Source organism: Monodelphis domestica, chromosome 4, assembly GCF_027887165.1.
Source record: "Monodelphis domestica isolate mMonDom1 chromosome 4, mMonDom1.pri, whole genome shotgun sequence".
NCBI classification, from domain to species: Eukaryota; Metazoa; Chordata; class Mammalia; order Didelphimorphia; family Didelphidae; genus Monodelphis; species Monodelphis domestica.
In genome coordinates, this window is record NC_077230.1 from 391,692,460 (window position 1) to 391,711,117 (window position 18,658).

Here is an 18,658-nt window from a genome sequence, read left to right on the forward strand (position 1 = left end):
TCTGCCAATAGCCCAGGATGCAATGGATGACATTGGCATCTTCTGTGTCTGACCAAGCTCTAAGAGCTCCACAGAGCCTGCTTCAGCCACCTTTGCAGCCATTGGAACCAATTGTTCTCATCCATCCATCCCACTGGGGGAAGTCTCCACACACTAGAGTTAACCCCCCCCCCAGTCACCAAAGGATTCAAAGCCTATTGGTTACTCTTAATCTGGTTTCGCCCATCTGCTAAGATGTTTTATCAGTGTGGCCGCCATGCAGCTTCTTAGAGTCACGGGTGAGAGTTGGGTGAAAGGTGATACCAAAGGTGGATGAACAGCCCTAAAAAGGATGAGGGAAACCCTCCCGCTGGAGGTGCTTAAGCCTCATATTTGGAAGGATGTTGAGAAGGCGTGAGGAAAGGCCATTAAAGGCACCAAAAATGCTCAAGGCCACTCATCTGAATGTCAGTTGACATACCAGTTCTGCCAAGTTCAAGGGTCCCACATTATCTCAGCAAGGAATAAGAACTAACTCCAAGAAGACTAGTGTGCTCGTCACCTGGCTAGGTCTAAAGAAACATTTATTAACAAGCATTTATTTATTAAGTGTCTAAATCTAGGCACTAGTGGGGACACAAAGACAAAAATGAAACAATTTCTGCCCTAAAGGAGCAGACATTTTCCTAAAGGGAAATGACATGTATGCTTATAAGTAAATACAAAAATATATATGAAGTAACTGGGAGGGGGGCCATTAGTGACGAAGAGGACAGGAAAGTCCTCAGTTAGGAGGTTCCATTTAATAGAGTCTTAAAGGAAGCCAGGGGTTCTTAGAGAGGAAACTGAGGAAGGAGTACATTCTAGGGATGGCAGTCAGTCTGAGCAGGCCATTAGCTACTGTAATAGCTCCTGGGGGGTCTGCCTGCCTCGAGTCTCTCCTCATTCCAATCCATCTGCCATTCAGCCCAGAAAAGTGATTTTTCTTAAGCACAGGTTCAATTATATCACACCCTGCCCCTAATCAATAAACTCCAGAGACTCCCTATCACCTCCATTGATAAATACAATATACTTCATTTGGCATTCAAAGCTTTTTTTTTAAATTTTTTTTAAATTTTCAATCTTACCTTCTGCCTTAGAAACAACACTAAATATCAGTTTCAAGGCAGAAGAGCAGTAAGGGCTAGGCAATTGGAATTAAGTGACATGCCCAGGGTCACACAGCTAGGAAGTATCCAAGGCCAGATTTGAACTTCCAAGACCTGCTCTCTATCCACTGAGCCTCCTAGCTACCTCCCCCATAAACCTTTCTTAACCTAGTCCCCTCCTACCTTTCCAGTCTTCCTACAACCCAGTAACACTGGATTCCAAATGCTTCACAAACAAGGCACTCTCTCTCTCAGCTGCAGGCATTAGCTCTGACTGTCCCCCATGCCTGGAATGCTTTCCCTTCTCCATCCTGATGTCTAATTTCTCTGGCTTCCTTTAAGTTCCAACCAAAATTCCACCTTCTACAAGAAGCCTTCCCTAATCTCAGTGCCTTCCCTCTGTTAATTATTTTCTATTTATCCTATATATAGCTTGCTTGGTCTATATTGATTGGGGGGTAATTCTTTTTTATTATTATACTCTTGACAAACATTAACAAACACAAACAAGAATTGTCTATATTTATTTGCACATTGTCTCCCCCAACTTACATTATGTTCCTTGAGGGCAGAAACTCTCCTTTGTCTTTTTTGTAGCCTCAGTGCTCAGCACATAATAGGTGCTTACTAAATGTTGATTGATTGATTGAAATGGAGTACCATCTATGATAAAGAATAAATAGGAAAATAAGAGTTCAATACTGGAGGAATTCCATTTAAACAGGAATGACCTCCAGGAATTGATACAGAGTGAGAGGAGCAGAACCAGGAGAACATTGTGCACAGAGATGGATACACTGTGGCACAATCGAATGTAATGGACTTCTCTATCAGCAACAATGCAATGATCCAGGACAGTTCTGAGGGACTTAGGAGAAAGAACGCTATCCACATCCAGAGAAAGAGCTGTGGGAGTAGAAACACAGAAGAAAAACAACTGCCTGAGCACATGGGTCGAGGAGGATATAATGGGGGATGGAGACTCTAAACAATCACCTAGTGCAAATATCGATAATATGGAAATAGGTCTTGATCAATGGCACACCTAAAACCCAGTGGAATTTGTGTATCGTCTATGGGAAAGGGTTGGGGGGAGGGGAGGGAAAGAACATGATTTTTGTAATCCTGGAAAAGTACTCTAAATTAATTAATTAAATAAATTTTTAAAAAAGAAAAAGAAAATAGAGTTCATTAAAGAGTCGTGTGGAACAAGTCTAGAAAGGTAGGTTTGAGCCACACTGTGAAAGACTATTTCAATGCTGACATGGAAGTTTGTCCCTTAGCCTAGAAGTAAGAGAAATAACCTTTGAGGGTATGGGGATGTATGGGGATGAGAGATGGAGGTTAATATGGTCAGATCTATGCTTCCGATTATCAATTTAGGTTCTGTTGGTAGATGAATTAGAAGAGTGAGATTAGATTAGAATTAAAAGATGGATCTCAAGTGAAGAGACCCATAGCAGAGAGACCAACTAAGAACCCACTAAAATAGTCCAAGCACTCAGTGATGAGAACCTAAATGAAGGTGGTACCCTGTGAGTGGAGAAAAAGGGACATAAATGAGAGATGAACTAGGAAGTAGAATTGAAAAGTTGAATGAGTTGATGATGAATCTGAGGTTATGAACGTGCTCTCCTGGATGACAGTGGTGCATGTCCTTGGCAGAAATAGAAAATATGGAAAGAAGGGAAAGAGAAAGAAGGCGAAGAGAGGTGGAAATAACAAGTTCTGTTTCAGACATGTTGATCATGACCATCACTATGGAACCTCCCATAATGGGGAAATGTCCAGTAGATAATTGTTCATGAAGGACTGAACCACAAAAGGAAGACCAGAGCTGGATATATAGATCTAGGGATCTTTCTAGAGGTGATTGTAGAGTCCATGGGAGCTGATGAAATCACCCCAAAAAAAATATTGCAGAAGAAAAGAAGAGGACTCAAGAGAGTCTATTTGTTTTAACCATGGATGAAGAGTAAATACATATTTAAATGTAGCATCAGACACTTGCTAGTTGTGCAACCTTTGGCCAGTCAGTTAACTCCTATTGCCTGGCCCTTACTACATTTCTGCCTTAGAACCAATATATAGTATTGATTCTAATATGGAAGGTGAGGGTTAAAAAAACAAAGGAAGAAAAACAGATGAAGATCCAGCAAAGAAAGAGAATTGAGAGAACAGTGTCACAACTCATAGAGGTTTGGGTGTCTGGGAAGAGAAGGTGGTCAAAAAGGTCAGAAAGGTCCAGAAGGATGAGGAAGAAGAAAGAGCCTTTGTATTTAGCAATTGGGAATTAGCAAGACCTGGAAAGTTCTCTAGGATTTAGGAACTACTGTTGGAAATTTGCAAAGAACTATGGTATCTTTACAACATATCTTAATTATCTCACACTTGAAAATATGGCTAAGAAGAATCAGAATGTAACATGGCATGGAGAAAAGGATGATCTGGCTGGAACCCCTTGTGTCTATTTGGTGATCATTCATTGGGTTGAAGAATGTGATCAAGGACTTTCAATTGCCTTGGATGTAGACCAGTGTTGGCTCTTATAGGTCCAAGGTGGTTCTTTGTTTTAACTAATATTAGCCTACAGAGACTGGGAGCAATTTTATACATGAAGAGCAATGGCCATCAGGTGCCCATTGCATTGGCCAAGGGAGAATTCACTGACAATGAGCCTCATTATCCCATCCACAGACTGTAGTTCTTGGCACTGAAGTGGACTGTCACTGATAGACTGGGTGTATGAGCTTGATTCCAAGTACAAGCTGACAACAACCTACTGACTCATATCCTAACAATGTTAAGTTGTATGATACTAGCCAGCAATGGGAAATAGCAATGGCCAACTATCAATTTGGTATATATTGCTGGCAAGAGAAGATTGGAACAGATGTAGATACCTTATCCCATAAGCCCTGACACTGAAAGGCTTTGTGATCATCATGGAAGGGGTAAAGACAATCTTGGATATGCAGAGAGCTAAGATGCTCATTCAAGGAAGTGTGGCAAAAGGACTTCCACTAAAACATGTCATCAATAGAAGAAAATGTTGTATTCTGGACAATTCTTCCCTGTACCAATTATCTTTGGGTGCTTTTCTATCAGCACTAGTAAGACAGACTGTATGGGTAGTGGGGCACAAGATTGTATTCTTAGAGGAGCTATGTGTCCAAGTATTCTAGAAAGCAAACTGGAATTATTATAAAGTGATTAGTAGGGGTGATATCTTTTGACCTGGACATTCCATTGTTCAATATATACCACAATGAGGTCAGTGATTAAAAAGAAAGACCCAAGACAGCTCAGTAGATAGAGTCAGGAGGTCCTGGGTTCAAATTTGACCTCAGACACTTCCTAGCCATGTGACCCGGACAAGTCACTTAAATCCCAGTTGCCTAGTCCTTACCATTCTTTTGTCTTGGAAACAATATTTAGTATTAAGTATTTAGTACTAATTAATTTAGATGGAAGGTAAAACTTTTTTTTAAAAAAAGGTCCTATATACACCTTTGTATATTTACAACAGTCATTTTTGTGGAAGAAAAGAATTGGAAGCAAAATGATTGGGAGCATTAAATGGAGAATGGCAAAGCAAATTATGGTATATATAAAATAGAATAGTACCATGCTGTAAGAAACAATGGGCAGCCCTTTGATCCAGCCATACCACTGTTAGGTTTAATTATAAAAATATTCATAGCGATGCTCTTTGTGGTAACAAAAAAATTGAAAATGAGGGGGTGTCCCTCGATTAGGGAATGGCTGAACAAATTGTGGTATCTGTTGGTGATGGAATACTATTGTGCTGAAAGGAATAATGAACTGGAGGGATTCCAAGTGAACTGGAACAACCTCCAGGAATTGATGCAGAGTGAAAGGAGAAGAACCAAGAGAACATTATACAAAGAGACTGATACACTGTGGCACAATCAAACGTAATGGACTTCTCTACTAGCAGCAATGCAATGATCCAGAACTATTCAGAGGGACATATGAGAAAGAACACTATCTACATCCAGAGAAAGAACTGTGGGAGCAGAAACACAGAAGAAAAACAACTGCTTTGACCACATGTTTCGATGGGAATATGATTGGGGATATAGACTCTAAATGATCACCCTAGTGTAAATATTAATAATATGGAAATAGACCTTGGTCAATGACACATGTAAAACCCAGTGGAAGGAATTGTGCATCAGCTACGGGGGAAATGGAGGGGGGAGAGAACATGAATCATGTAACCATAGAAAAATATTCTAAGTAATTAAATAAAATTTTTCAAATAAAAAAAAAGTGACACAATGAGTAGAGCACAGGGTCTAGAATAAGGAAGTCTCATCTTCCTGAGTTCAAATCCAGCTTCAGACATTTCCTAGCTATGTGACCCTGTGAAAGTCACTTGGCCCTGTTTACTTCAGTTCTTCATCTGTAAAATGAACTGGAGTAGGAATGGCAGATAGCTCTAATATCTTGCTAAGAAAACTTCAAACAGGGTCATGAAGAGTAACACATGGCTGAAGCAATTGAACAAGTTAAAAATAATGAATATTATTAATATAGAGAAGTATATAAGCAAGACTTACATGAATTTATGGAATCTGAAGTAAGCAGATTCAGGAAAATAATATACACAATGACTACAACAATGTAAATGGAAAGAATGGAACAAGTAAAAACAAATGTTGGGGACAGCTAGGTGGCTCAGTGGATTGACATGCAGGCCTGGAGATAGGATATCTTGGGTTCAAATCTGGACTCAGACACTTCCTAGCTGTGTGACCCTGGGCAAGTCACTTAACTCTCACTGCCTCACTCTCACTGCTATTCTGCTTTGGAAACAATACACAGTATTAATTCTAAGATGGAAGGTAAGGGTTTACAAAAACAAAAAAAAAATACAGCCACTATTTATATATATAGCAATATTTCTATTTTGTTTGAAGAACTGTGAATGTTCAGCTCCAGAAAAAGAACTGATAAATAAAAACATATATGTTATATATAATAGTCAAATAATGATGTCTTCTCTGGTGCAGGGAGGGGAGGGAGGGAAGGAGATATATGGGAAATTTAACATAAATTTAAACTGAAAAAACTTTCTTAAAATCAAAATTATGCTACAAAATTATGAATGCCCAGGCTTGACTCCAAACATAAAATGTAAGAAGGCATTTCCTTTCCCTACCTCATCCCCACTTCTCATCGGAGGTGGGGAACTATGGATATGGTACACTGCATAGAAACATTTATTAAATGTATTAATTAGTTTTAACTTTTCTCCCTTTTCTTTTTTTCTTCAGGTTGTTATTTTTATTTTTTCTGGTTTATACATATATTATCACACAAAACATATTTCTATATTGTTGATTTTTGTAAGTGAATAATCTTATAAAATCAAAACCCCAAAACATATACCAAATAAACAAGCAATAAATCATGTTTTCATCTGCATTCCTACTCCTCAGTTCCTTCTCTAACTGTAGATAGCACTCTCTTTGTAAGCCCCTTATAAATGTCCTGGATCATTGTTGTATTGCTGTTCGTAGCAAAGTCTATCATATTTGATCATTCCACAGTATCAGTTACTATATACAATGTTCTCCTGGTTCTGCTTATTCCATCTTGCATCAGTTCAGGTAGATTTTTCCAGCTCTTTCAGAAATCATCCTGTTCATTATTCCTTCCCTCTTTTTTATTCTTTAATTTAAAATGGTGGCTCTCTGAGAAGGAGAATGTGGAGAGATACACTGAGGTGTATAAATTATATACAAACCAAAATATTGATAAAAATTTATTTTTTCTTAAAAAGCAGCGTATGAGAGAAGGGACTGAAAATGATTGTTGTTACCTGCTATTTTTCTGGAGTTATCTTGTTATTGTCTAGATTAAATACTTTGCTATTTGAGTTGCAACTCCTGCATAGTCCATGAATATTGTCTAAGGCTGCAATGGGAGTTCAAGCCATGATTACCCTAATAATAATCATAATAAATTTAATTTATTATTATTATTCCCTAAACACCCTACTGACTCAATTGAAGCTGGGATATCAAATAGAGGCCCGCCTTAGAAGAATTTAAAGCAAATTACCCTCTCTGCCATTTTGAATCCCTTCTTGACTACTGGTCTCGTCCATTGAGTTCTTCCTCTTGTCTCCCTGAGTGTTGGCTCCAAGCTCTCAGCTGCTTTGCTGGGCAGAAATGACTGATAGAATCTGAGTCCAATGACTGATGAAAATTTGGTCACCAGGTCACCCTTAATCCAGATATCCTCCAATGAATCATTCCTTCCGTCAGTCCCTAGGCAGTGATTTTCCCAGAATCTTACCATTGGGAGTCATCTAGTCCAATGTCCTCATTTCATAGATGAGGAAACAAAGAAGGGAAGAGATTTGTCCAAGGTCACATAGATAGGGAGTAATAGGGCCAAGATTTAGACTCAGATCTTCTAATTCCAAATGCACAGTAGGATGGATATGGAGTATAGCTTCAGTGCTAAAAAAGAAACATGGAGACCAACTACCCCAACTGGTTTATTTTACCAAGAAGAAAACTGAGGGTAAACCATAGAGTGTAACTTGTCCAAGGCACAGTCACAGTTGAAAATCAGATCACTGAGCTGGAAGGAACTTTAGTTGCCTCTAGTGCAATCTATTGTTTTACAGATGAGGAAACTGAGGTCCAGAGACTGTAAATTGCTAGAAGTCACCCAGAGAGAAAGTTCCAGAGTCAAGATTCAAACTCAAGTGTTTTGACCTCAAATTCAGTATTCTTTTCATTCTAACAACCTTCTTACCTGCTGCAGGGCTCTTTCCACTATACCAAGCTGCCCATATTGGTTTTGAAAAAGGAAAAAAAAATTCTATACACACAGGGACAATAACAGACAATTTCCACCAACAATACAAGGAGGATCTTTTTCTCACATAGCCTCCAGTCTTCAATTCCTTAATCAGCACCACTGCGGGAGACCAGGCTGGAAAATAGTCCTAGCCTCTCATCTGGTCTTCCAATAACTAGGACTTCTCTTTCTTCAAAGACTCTTGCCTACACGTGAAAGGAATGTAGTGGCAGTGGCTTTCACTCTTTAGGCTGGGGGAGGGTGGTCTCTAGTCTTCCTGCATTACCACCAAATTCAGGCTCTATAATGCGCAAAGAAAATATTGAACTAGGAACAGATTTAAGGAATATTCTTGGAACCTAGAAAGTCAGAGATGGGAAGGACTTTAGAAAGCAACAGGATGTCAGAGGGGGGAGGCCCCTTCGAACACAGAATGCCCTGCCTGGGAGGAGCCTTAAGACAGAGAATGTCAGAGCTAGGAGTACCCTTATAGCTAGAAAGGACTTTAGGACAGAGAGAGGCAGATCTAGAAGTGAACTTAGGGCAGCATCTAAACCAAATTCCTCACTTTATAAGAGAGGAAACTAAGGTCTAGAAATGAGAAGTGCATTTCCCACAGTCACCCAAGGAGTATAAGGGAGTCTAGAATCTACATCGCCTTATTCCCAGTCCTAGGGCCTTTCTACTCTACTAGTTTGGCATGTCTCTAAAGAGGTAGCTAGATATGGGTTAACTCTTCCCCAAGAAAAGAGGTCAGGATTATGGACATCCAAGTCTAGGAGGAACCAAAGTCCTCTGCTTCCAGAGAGACAATTATGCTCCATAAGGGAGGCAGGCACCATGAAATAATGACCAGAATGGGGGAGCCCTTCTGTTGGTGGCTTGTGTGCTCCTATTCCAGAGGTGGGTTTGGGTGGTGGTTGCTTCATTCCCCATAATTGGTTGAAGTCCTGCCCACCCACCCACAAGCACCCAAAGGTGTCATGAAGTCACAGAGCTGGCAATAGAGCCTATGATCTTGTTCAGTGGCATCAGTTCAGAATGATTGGACGCTTCTCAGATTCCCAGGAGATATCTAGACCAACAATGCACTAGTCATGAATTTGGTCAGTTCAGATTGGAAGGGAAAGAAGATTGGCAAGGGAGGAGAGGGCCAAGTTATGGAGGGCTCTAAAAGCTGGAGGTCATACATGAGGAGGCAAAAGTGAGCCACTGAGATTTATTGACTAGGAAAATGACATGGCCAGATTTACCTTCAGGAAAATCACTTGGGATAGCCTCTGAGTAGAGGATGGAATGGAGTGGGGAGAGCCTTTGAGGTAGGCAGAACAGCTATGGCTATTGCAATAGTCCAGACATAAGGAGATGAGGGTCTGCACCAGGATGGGGACAGTGTCAGAGGAGAGAAGGGGGCAAATACAAGAGATGTTGCCCTGTGAAGTAAGGAACACCATTTTATTGGCCCTGTCTTATAGATGGAGAAACGGAGGCTTGAAATGATTTATAGATCACATAATTAGCAAGTGATGGAGTTAGGACTGAAACTCAGATCTTACTCCTTAATTCCCATGCTCTTTCTATTACTTCCCAGTATTTCAGATAGGGGAAACTGAGGTCCAGGAAGATGATACAGTAGAAATGGCACCCCAGAACTAGTCAGTGCAGTAACTAGGACTAAAATGTAGAGCCCTGACTCTACCACTATTCAATAGTCCCAGGGATTCTTCATTAGATTATTGACAGAAATATTCTTTCCTTCCATCTATAGACATCAAGGAAGGGATGGTAATGAGTGAAAGGTAGATGCTTGTCCCCAAAACTGTAAGATCCAATTCCAAGTTTCATAGGTTGTTCTTACTGGTGATATTATTGAGCCTGGCAGTAGCCCAAGCTTCTCTCTGGACCAAGGCAATAAGGTCTCATCAGATCCCCTGGAGTGCCAGCTCTGTTGCTTATAGCAACCATGCCAACTCTCCTTTCCCCTTCTAGCTGGCTTCCATATGCATCATTAAAGTTCGCTTCTGCTCCCCACCCAATCATAGCCCTGGCTTCTCAGCTCATCCTGCACCTGCAGACCCTAATTCCCAAAAGTTCTAGCCAAGAGGAAGAGATTACCCAGAATCATGAGAGGTTAGGGCTGGAAGGACCCACGATATCATATGGTCTGACCTCCTCATGTCCTAGATGAGAAAACCAAGAACCAATAAAGGGAACTGGGAACACTGGGTGTCAAGAGTTGTTTGCCTCGGTTTCCTCATCTATAAAATGAGCTGGAGAAGGAAATGGCAAACTACTCTACTATCATGGCCAAGAAAACCCCAAATGGGGTCATGAAGAGTCAGGCATGACTTGAACAACTTGTGCCCAAGAGGATCAAAGGTTCCAGGCTAAAATGGATCTCAGAAGCCATCTAGTCACTGAACCTCAGGAAATAGTTGGCTTTTCATCCATACCATGCTTGTTGACTGAATGATTGGTTCATGAATAAAAATACCTTCTGAGATGATCTTGACTGCTGGTCACTTGACCTCTTCCTGAAGACTTGTATTATCTTACTATCTTAAAAATAAAACAACCTTACCTTCTGCCTTAGAATCAATAGTAAGTATCAGTTACAAGGCAGAAGACTCATAAGAGCTAGGCAATTGGGCTTAAGTGACTTGTCCAGGGTCACACAGCTAGGAAATGTCTGAGAGTAGATTTGAACCCAGGATCTCCTGTCTCTAGGTCTGAAATTCTATCCATTGACATTCATCACCTCAGATTTGTTTCATCTACAAACCTAGGAACGTATCATCTATATCTTCATCCAAATCATTGATTACAATGTTGAACAGTATAGCTCCAAAGGGGAAGATCACTGGGACATTCCACTAGAGACCACTCTTCAAGTTGACATCATTACCAATAACAAGTACTTCTGGGGTTGGGCGAGGAGTGGAAGGGAAGGAGATTTATTAAGTTCCCACTATGTCCCAAGCATTGTGATCAGAGCTTTATAAATGTTACCTCCATTAATCTTCTTAACAACCACCGGAGGTAGGTGCTTTCAACCTGAGGAAAGTAGGCAAAGGTTAGCTGACTTAACCAGGGTCACACAGCTAGTAAGTGTCTGATACTAGATTCACACTTGAGTCTTCTTGACTTCAGGCTCAGCATTTAACCAGTTCCAAATCTCTGAATCAGATTTTTTGTCTAAGGACACCTCTACACATATAAAAACTATTGAGGATATTCTCCCCCAAAGAGCATTTCTTTATGTGCGTTATATAATCTTAGTATTATTGTGAAAAGAGTTTTGACTTTGAGGACCCCCTGAAAAGGTCTCAGAGACCTTCAAGTGTCCATGAACTGCACTTTGAGAATCAATATTATAGCCCATTTCTTTCTTTATTTAGTTTTTAAACCCTTACCTTCCATCTTAGAATCAATACTGCATATTAGTTCCAGAGCAGGAGAGTGGTAAGGGCTAAGTAAGTGGGGTTAAGGGACTTGCCCAGGGTCATACAACTTGGAAATGTCTGAGACCAGATTTGAACCCAGGACCTCCCATTTCTAGCCTTGGCTCTCAATTCCATACCCTTCACACTTGTCCACAAGAAGGCAATGCCAACAGTCTGGCTACTTTGTCCAAGAGCACACAATTCCCCTCCCTGGCCAACTGTGGTCCAGAAAAACACTTTCCATTCTAGAACCATGACTCCTCCCCATGAGGTCACTTAACAGGCATCTCCAGCACCCAAGAGCAACATGAGGAAGTTCTTCTTGAGGTCTATCCTTAATCCTTCTTGCTGGAACCTGAATTCCTCTGCATCAATATCAGTGTTCTCAGTCGGGGTTAGAGGGGACCCCACCACTCTCTAAGGAAACTTAACCCAAATACAGACATCGGCCATGTCTTTATTATTTTCTCTCCCGATGCACCAATATATACAGACTTTATTTATACATAAATAATATACACTATACATACTTAATTATTTATACATAGGCACACACCTCTCTCTCTCTCTCTCTCTCTCTCTCTCTCTCTCTCTCTCTCTCTCTCTCTCTCTCTCTCTCTCTCTCTCTCTCACACACACACAGACACACACACACAGACACACACACACACACACCAAACACACACATGCGCACACCTGCACAAGCACTCATCTTTAGAGAGGGGAGTTTTATAAAATCCAAACCTGCCCTTGAACCCGTAAGGACAGTATTTCAATTGGCAGTTGTGATGTTTATATATGTATATATATGTATGTATACATATATATACACATATATATAAAACACATATATATTTATTTTAAAAGAACATTTTCTCCAAAGGTTCCCTCCCATACCAAGAACCCCAAACCAAAAATAAAATAAAATAAAACACCCTTTGAAAGTTTTTTGTTTTAAAAAAAGTCTTCTCCCCCTTCTGCCAAGAGAGCTCCTCAAGACCTATTTACCCTACGAAGCAGCTGGCACATGAAGAAGTGACTTCCTTTCCATTCTGGTTTGACTCCAGTCTGACAGTAAACAGAGGAAGGGGCACTGTGGAAATAAAGGTCCAGAGAAGCCAGGGAGGCAGGATGCCAGTCCCAGAGGCACTGTGGGAGACGAGCAGGCGTGAGTGGAGTTGGTAAGGGGAGGAGTGGGCTAGATCGTCAAGGGAACCTGCCAGATGAGCAGAGTGCTGTCTGTTTCGCTGCCCAGAGCTGGCCCTCCACCCCCAAAGTTGCGGTAGCCCTGTCCTCCAGAGATGATGGCCACTGAAGAGATTTCCTTACGGTGAGCATCCCGGGCACAGGGTCGGCTGCGGACCCACACGTCGGGGTCATCTGCCATCTCATATATAGAGCCGTCTTCTTCACTGTGGGCCAGGGCAGTCCCATCAGGATCCGGGGGGTCACGTACCGAGAGCAGGGGTCCTGGCAGGTGGGCTGTGGAGCGCAGACGGTACTGGAGGAGAATTCCCTTTTTATGGATCAGCTCTCGGGTTGGGTGGCTATCAGGGGCAGGCGGAGGCTCGTGGGCAGGACCGTCACTCTTCTCCTCCTCTGCCTCATCCTGGTCGCTCCGTAGGATATCTGGAGCCAGAGTGCTGGTCGCCACAGCCAGGAAGTCCACTGGCCCGCAGTGACCATTGAGTGAGACCATGCCCTTGCCTGTAGGGATAGAGGAAAATGAGCAAGAGGGGACTATGACAGACAAATGCTGCCCCAAGGATTGATGGCTCGGACATCAAAACAGAGAATGTTGGGGGCTAGAAGTTAGAGATTATGGAATATCAGAGCTGGAAGGTCCCTAAGAAGCTTGAAGGTCAGAGCTGGAAGGAACCTTAGAAGACAGAATGTCAGAGGTAGGAGGGAACTTAGAATAGGGGATGTCAATGCTGGTTAGAATCCTAGAATATGGAATGTCAGAGCTGGCAGGGGACTTAGAACACAGAATGTCAAAACTGGAAGAGCCGTTGGAGATACCATAATCCATTAATGCAATCCCTCCTTTTATGCCTCACAAAACCAATTAACTCATATTTCTAGGTTTCTAAGTTTTAATTCTAAGTTTTCCCACTCCAGCCCTACAAAGATGACAGCATTGATACAATGTCCCCAATTTATATTTTTGACCAATGATTTCATTGGCAAAGGGAATTCCTAGGTAAGGAAATTCCCTCTATCCATACAGCTCAGCACATAATCTGTAATTTTATAGTCTTTGAGAGTTGTCCAAGATGTTGATAGATCAATGGACGTGCCCAAGGTCACACAGCTAGTATGGAGGAGAGACAGGACTTGAATCCAGATCTCTTGACTTTAAGGCAAACCCTCACTCCAGTCTGCACACATTTGCTTCTTTTACTGATGAGGAAATGAAAGTGCAGAGGAGGTTAAGTAATTATGAATCATAGATAATTGAAAAGAAATTCCATTTAACGTTTTTTTAAATCATGGTATCAAAGGTTGACTTTGGATACCAATTAGTTCCACCACCCTCTTGAAAAATAAATTCAAGCCTGCAGTGATTTGGCTCAAGCTGCCCAGGTAGCAAGAGACAGAGGCAAGACTAGAATATGGACCTTCAGAACCAATACCCTTTCTCTTGATCCTTACAGTGAAGAATCCCATAACTGACACTAGGGTGGCTGCTATTTCTTTGATAAATGCAATTAGGGATCTGTAGTCCATGGAGTTTAGCTAAGGACAAAGTCCAACAGCATTCCTAAGGGTTCCACATAGTCACAGCCAAGCTTTGCTTAGGATCCTGACTCAACAATGGCATCAATGTCAGCAGCCCACATAAGAGACAGTCAAGGATATGGCATGGTTGGCCCCAAGGAATGGACAGACAGCTGGCTTCAAGCAACCTGAAGACCATCTACTTAGAGACATGCATGCAAGAGACCCAAAGTCACATTCTACTTTGACATTTGCTAGCGTCAAGACCTTTCACTCTCTGTGTAGCATCTAAAATAAAGAGGTAAATAAAAGAGATAGGGATTCTACGAGTCAGAGGGAGAAGGAGAGCATTCTAAGCAAGAGGAACAGCCCATGCAAAGGTCTAGAGATGAGAGCTGGAATGTTTTCTAGGAGGGCATTTTGGAGAATGATATAGAATATGGTGAAAAGGTAGGTCCTGGTCATTATTATTTATTTGTTTGTTTATTATTGTTTATTATTATTATATTATTATTTCAGAGGTGGACTCTTCATGAATTTTCTTAGCAGAGATACTGGAGTGGTTTACCATATCCTTCTACAGCTCATTCTACAGATGAAGAAACTGAGGCAAAGTCAAGTGATTTGCCCTGTGTCATAGAGCTAGTAAGTGTCTGAGGCTGGATTTGAACTTAGGGAGTTCAGACTGATTCCAGACCCAAAACTATCCACTGTGTCCTTTAGCTGCCCCAGAGCCAAGTTGAAAGGGGTTTTAAGCACCAAACTGTTGAGAAAAGCCTTTGAATCCTTTAAAAGGACTAGAATATCCTAAGACCCTCCTCTTATGGGGTAGCAGCCTTTTGGTGGCAGTAGTTGGAAGGGATGAGGAAGACAGAAGGGGAGGAGCAGTTCTCACCTGTGATCTTGGGGATCCCCTCCAGTCGGGGAACAGGCAACAAAACAATGATGCCCTGGTCAGTGCCCACCCAGAGCTGGCCTTGGCAGATGAGCAAGCTGGTCACACAGACGTGCTTCTGGCCTAGGAGGATAGACAAGGACAACAATGGTTAGGGCTAAAATGCAGTCATCAAGGTCAATGACTAAAACCATCAGTTTGCAGTCAGGAAAACCCGTGTGCAAATCCCACTGGTGATGCCTGTCAACTCAGTGACCACAGGCAAATCTCCTCGGAGACTCAGGCTGCTCTCCAAGGTGCTAAGTCACGGGAAGGTGGAGATGCTCTTGAGTGAAGGACATCCTCACACTAATAAAATCACGGGCCCTCCACGTACTGATGTAGGGTTTGGGGATGATACTAATCATTCCCAGGATTGCCGTGGACTCCAACGAGATCTCACGCTTTCTCATTCTTAAATTGCCCCCCACATAAGCTAGCTCTCATGGCCATTACTGGCAAAATGAGAAAATATCCCCAAAGTGTCCTGCCAATCTTAGGTAACTATAAGAAGTTAATCATTTAGAACTATATGAGTGGGCAGCTGGGTAGCTTAAAAGATTGAGAGTCAGGATCAGAGATGGGAGGTCCTGGGTTCCAATGTGGCCTCAGACACTCCCTAGCTGTGTGACCCTGGGCAAGTCACTTAACCCCCAATGCCTAGCCCTTACCACTCTTCTACCTTGGAACCAATACACATTATTGATTACAAGATGGAAAATGAGAGTTAAAAAAAAAGAACTATATGAGTTAATATAGAACTATATAAGTTGATAATAACTATATAATCATATAAATTGATACCTATAATGTTAATATATTATATATTATATTAAAATCATATGGTTAATGTATTATATTATATTGTATATAACATCATAATTCTATTACAGATGATGGTATATTTCTATAACTATATTTATAATTGTATTTGTGTTATAAATGTATTGTATGTTTTATAATTATATTGTATATTATATTTTATAATAATATTACCATAATAACTATTGTTATTATTGTTAAAACCATTTCTATTTATTACATCACAGAGTTGTCACATTAGCCCTGGGAGGTGAGAAGTTCAAGTTTTAATTGTCCCCATTTTACAAATGAAGAAACTGAGGTTCAGCTATGGGAGGGGACTTCTTTGAAGAAACATGATCTAATTTGGATTTGGAGTCAAAGGACCTGGGCTCCAGTCTCATCTCTCAGCCACATAATCCACAATTTTAGAGCCTCAGTTTCCCAACCTGTAAAATGATGGGGTTGAACTAGATCAGGACTCCATAATCCTTTTAGGGTCTTGGACCTCTGTAAAAATTAAAATTAATATCCAATAACTATGTATTATATTTTTTAAGTTCTATTAATAATAACTAAAATAAAACGTATACTTAACTTAGGTGGGGTCCCAAGAGAAGAGATAGAGGGAGGAGTTACAGCAAACTTAAATACAATCACACAAACACAAGGATGCAGGAAAAGGGGAAAGGATTCTATGTAATACAGAAAGGAATTTTGGGTAATGTAGCTTTTAGGGGTTCAAGAATTTCCAACTATAGACCTCCTTGTGTTTTTAAATGTATAAGATAAAATGTCAAGGATTAAAAGGGTTATATGAGGGCGCAGCTAGGTAGCTTAATGGATTGAGAGTCAGGACCAGAGACGGGAGGTCCTGGGTCCCAATGTGGCCTCAGACACTCCCTAGCTGAGTGACCCTGGGCAAGTCATTTAACTCCCAGTGCCTAGCCCTTACCACTCTTCTGTCTTGGAACTTATAGATTGAAACTTATTAAAAAAGTTCATAGATCCCTAGTTAAGAAACTCTGGATGATACTGATTTCGAAGTACCTTCTAGCTCTAAATTCTATGACTTATTATTATCCCCGTTTTATAGAGGCAATTTTGATTCCTTCCTCTGTAAAATGTTGGGGATAATAATAATAATAAGGGAGGAGACAGTCCTCCAACAAGGTGGTCTAGCAACAGAGAGCATTCTCTGTTGAAGTTATTAAGTGTTGCAATTCTAGCTTGGGATCCATTTCTTCTGATTCAAAACCTGAGCCTTTCTACTACACGACGCTATTTTCTCTTTGGAATTCTGGGGCAGAAAAGAGAATAATAAGTACATCACAGACTACCAGGCAATGCTTATGGGCATAAGCTGGTAAATGTTCGGGTTTTTTTAAGTGTTTTTTTTTTCTTCAGAGGGTAAGAGGCGCAACCCATTTTTAAGTTAACTTCACCTGCATCATTAATGCTCTCTGTTGCTTTTTTTAAGGCTAGACAATCAATAATAAATACATTATTTATTTAAATCAATAAATCAAGCCCTGATTTGTAGCATTTGCAAATTTCCAGGGTGTAAAATGCTCACCTGGAAAACTTAACATTTGGTTCCCGAGAGCTGGTTAGAGCTGACTTCAGTAACCCCCTGGGTAAAAAAGTCTGAAGAATGGGATCCACAGGGAGGGAAGACAGTCCTCCAACAAGGCTGACTAATAAATAGTAGTAATAGCACTTATCCAGAGGCATAAGGTTTGTCAAGCACCTTGCATGTATTATCTCATTTGACCCTCACAAAGACACTGTGCTTCTTACCAGCATCCCGACTTTATAATCAGGGCACCTCGCTGGTACAGGGGATTGGGTCCCAGGCTCATCTTCACGAATGTGAACCTGGCTAGCTGTGAGCCCCTGGTCAAATTGCTTAATCCTGTTCGCCTCAGTTTCCTCATCTGTAAAATGAACTGGAGAAGGCAATGGAAAATGGTTCTAGTGTTTCTGCCAAGAAAACCCCAAATGGGATCAAGAAGAGTAGGACACAACTGGCTAACCAATAGATGAGGAAAGTGAAGCCTAGAGAGATTGAGTGACTCACCCTGCATCACACAGTCAAAAATAAGGGGCATCTAAGTCTTCACTGCCATCCACAGCCAAAGACGTGGCAGGTAGAAGGGGGCAGCTGTCCTCCCATCCCTCCCCTCACTGGAGGACTGAAATTCCATCGCCTAGAGCAATGTATGCTACAGAGCAAACACTTCATAGCTATTTGCTCTTGATTGAGCCATGATTGAGTCCTCCTCCTTATCCCACTTTCTTCTCCAGCCTGGAGGGGGATTGATTAATTGATTGATTGATTGAGTGATTGATTGACTGAAGCCCATTTTCAGGGACATCAGACAGGGCAGGGGTTGGACCACCTCCAAAGGGAGTCTCTGAATCAGGGGTCAGGGCAGAAGGGGCCAGTCCAGGGGGACGGCACCCTGCCAGACTGCTTATGTGAGGGCCCAGGAGGTGCCCCACAGCCAGAAGGAACAGAAGGAGGGGAGAATCAGGAGAGCCGACGATGCACTGACAGACCCTGGCAAAGCACGATTTCCAGGCTCCGTTTTACATTCTGGATGCATGAGTGCCTCTGCTTTGCTCAAACAGCGCACCCTGTTGTTTCCAGGCACAGACAATGAAATGGGATAATTCGCTGCCGTGAATTAACATGTTTCTGATGTCAGGCTGGATTAGTTCTTGCTGCATGATCAGCCCCGTGCTGTCTCCTCCTTTTAGGGAGAGCAATGGTTGTGGGAAGG

The 18,658-nt window shown here is 41.5% G+C and overlaps 1 protein-coding gene across 1 annotated transcript in view; it reads right to left on the reverse strand.

Moving 5' to 3' along the window:
* Nucleotides 1-11,853: 11,853 nt before the first annotated feature.
* Nucleotides 11,854-18,658, reverse strand: part of ARHGEF10L (Rho guanine nucleotide exchange factor 10 like) — a 177,411-nt gene continuing 170,606 nt past the window's right edge. The window contains exons 25-26 of the mRNA XM_056826195.1: nucleotides 15,033-15,155; nucleotides 11,854-13,123 (exon numbers count right to left, since the gene is read on the reverse strand). Of these exons, the coding sequence (XP_056682173.1) occupies nucleotides 12,615-13,123; nucleotides 15,033-15,155 (632 nt within the window). The 3' untranslated portion in view covers nucleotides 11,854-12,614. The remainder of the gene's footprint in view (nucleotides 13,124-15,032; nucleotides 15,156-18,658) is intronic.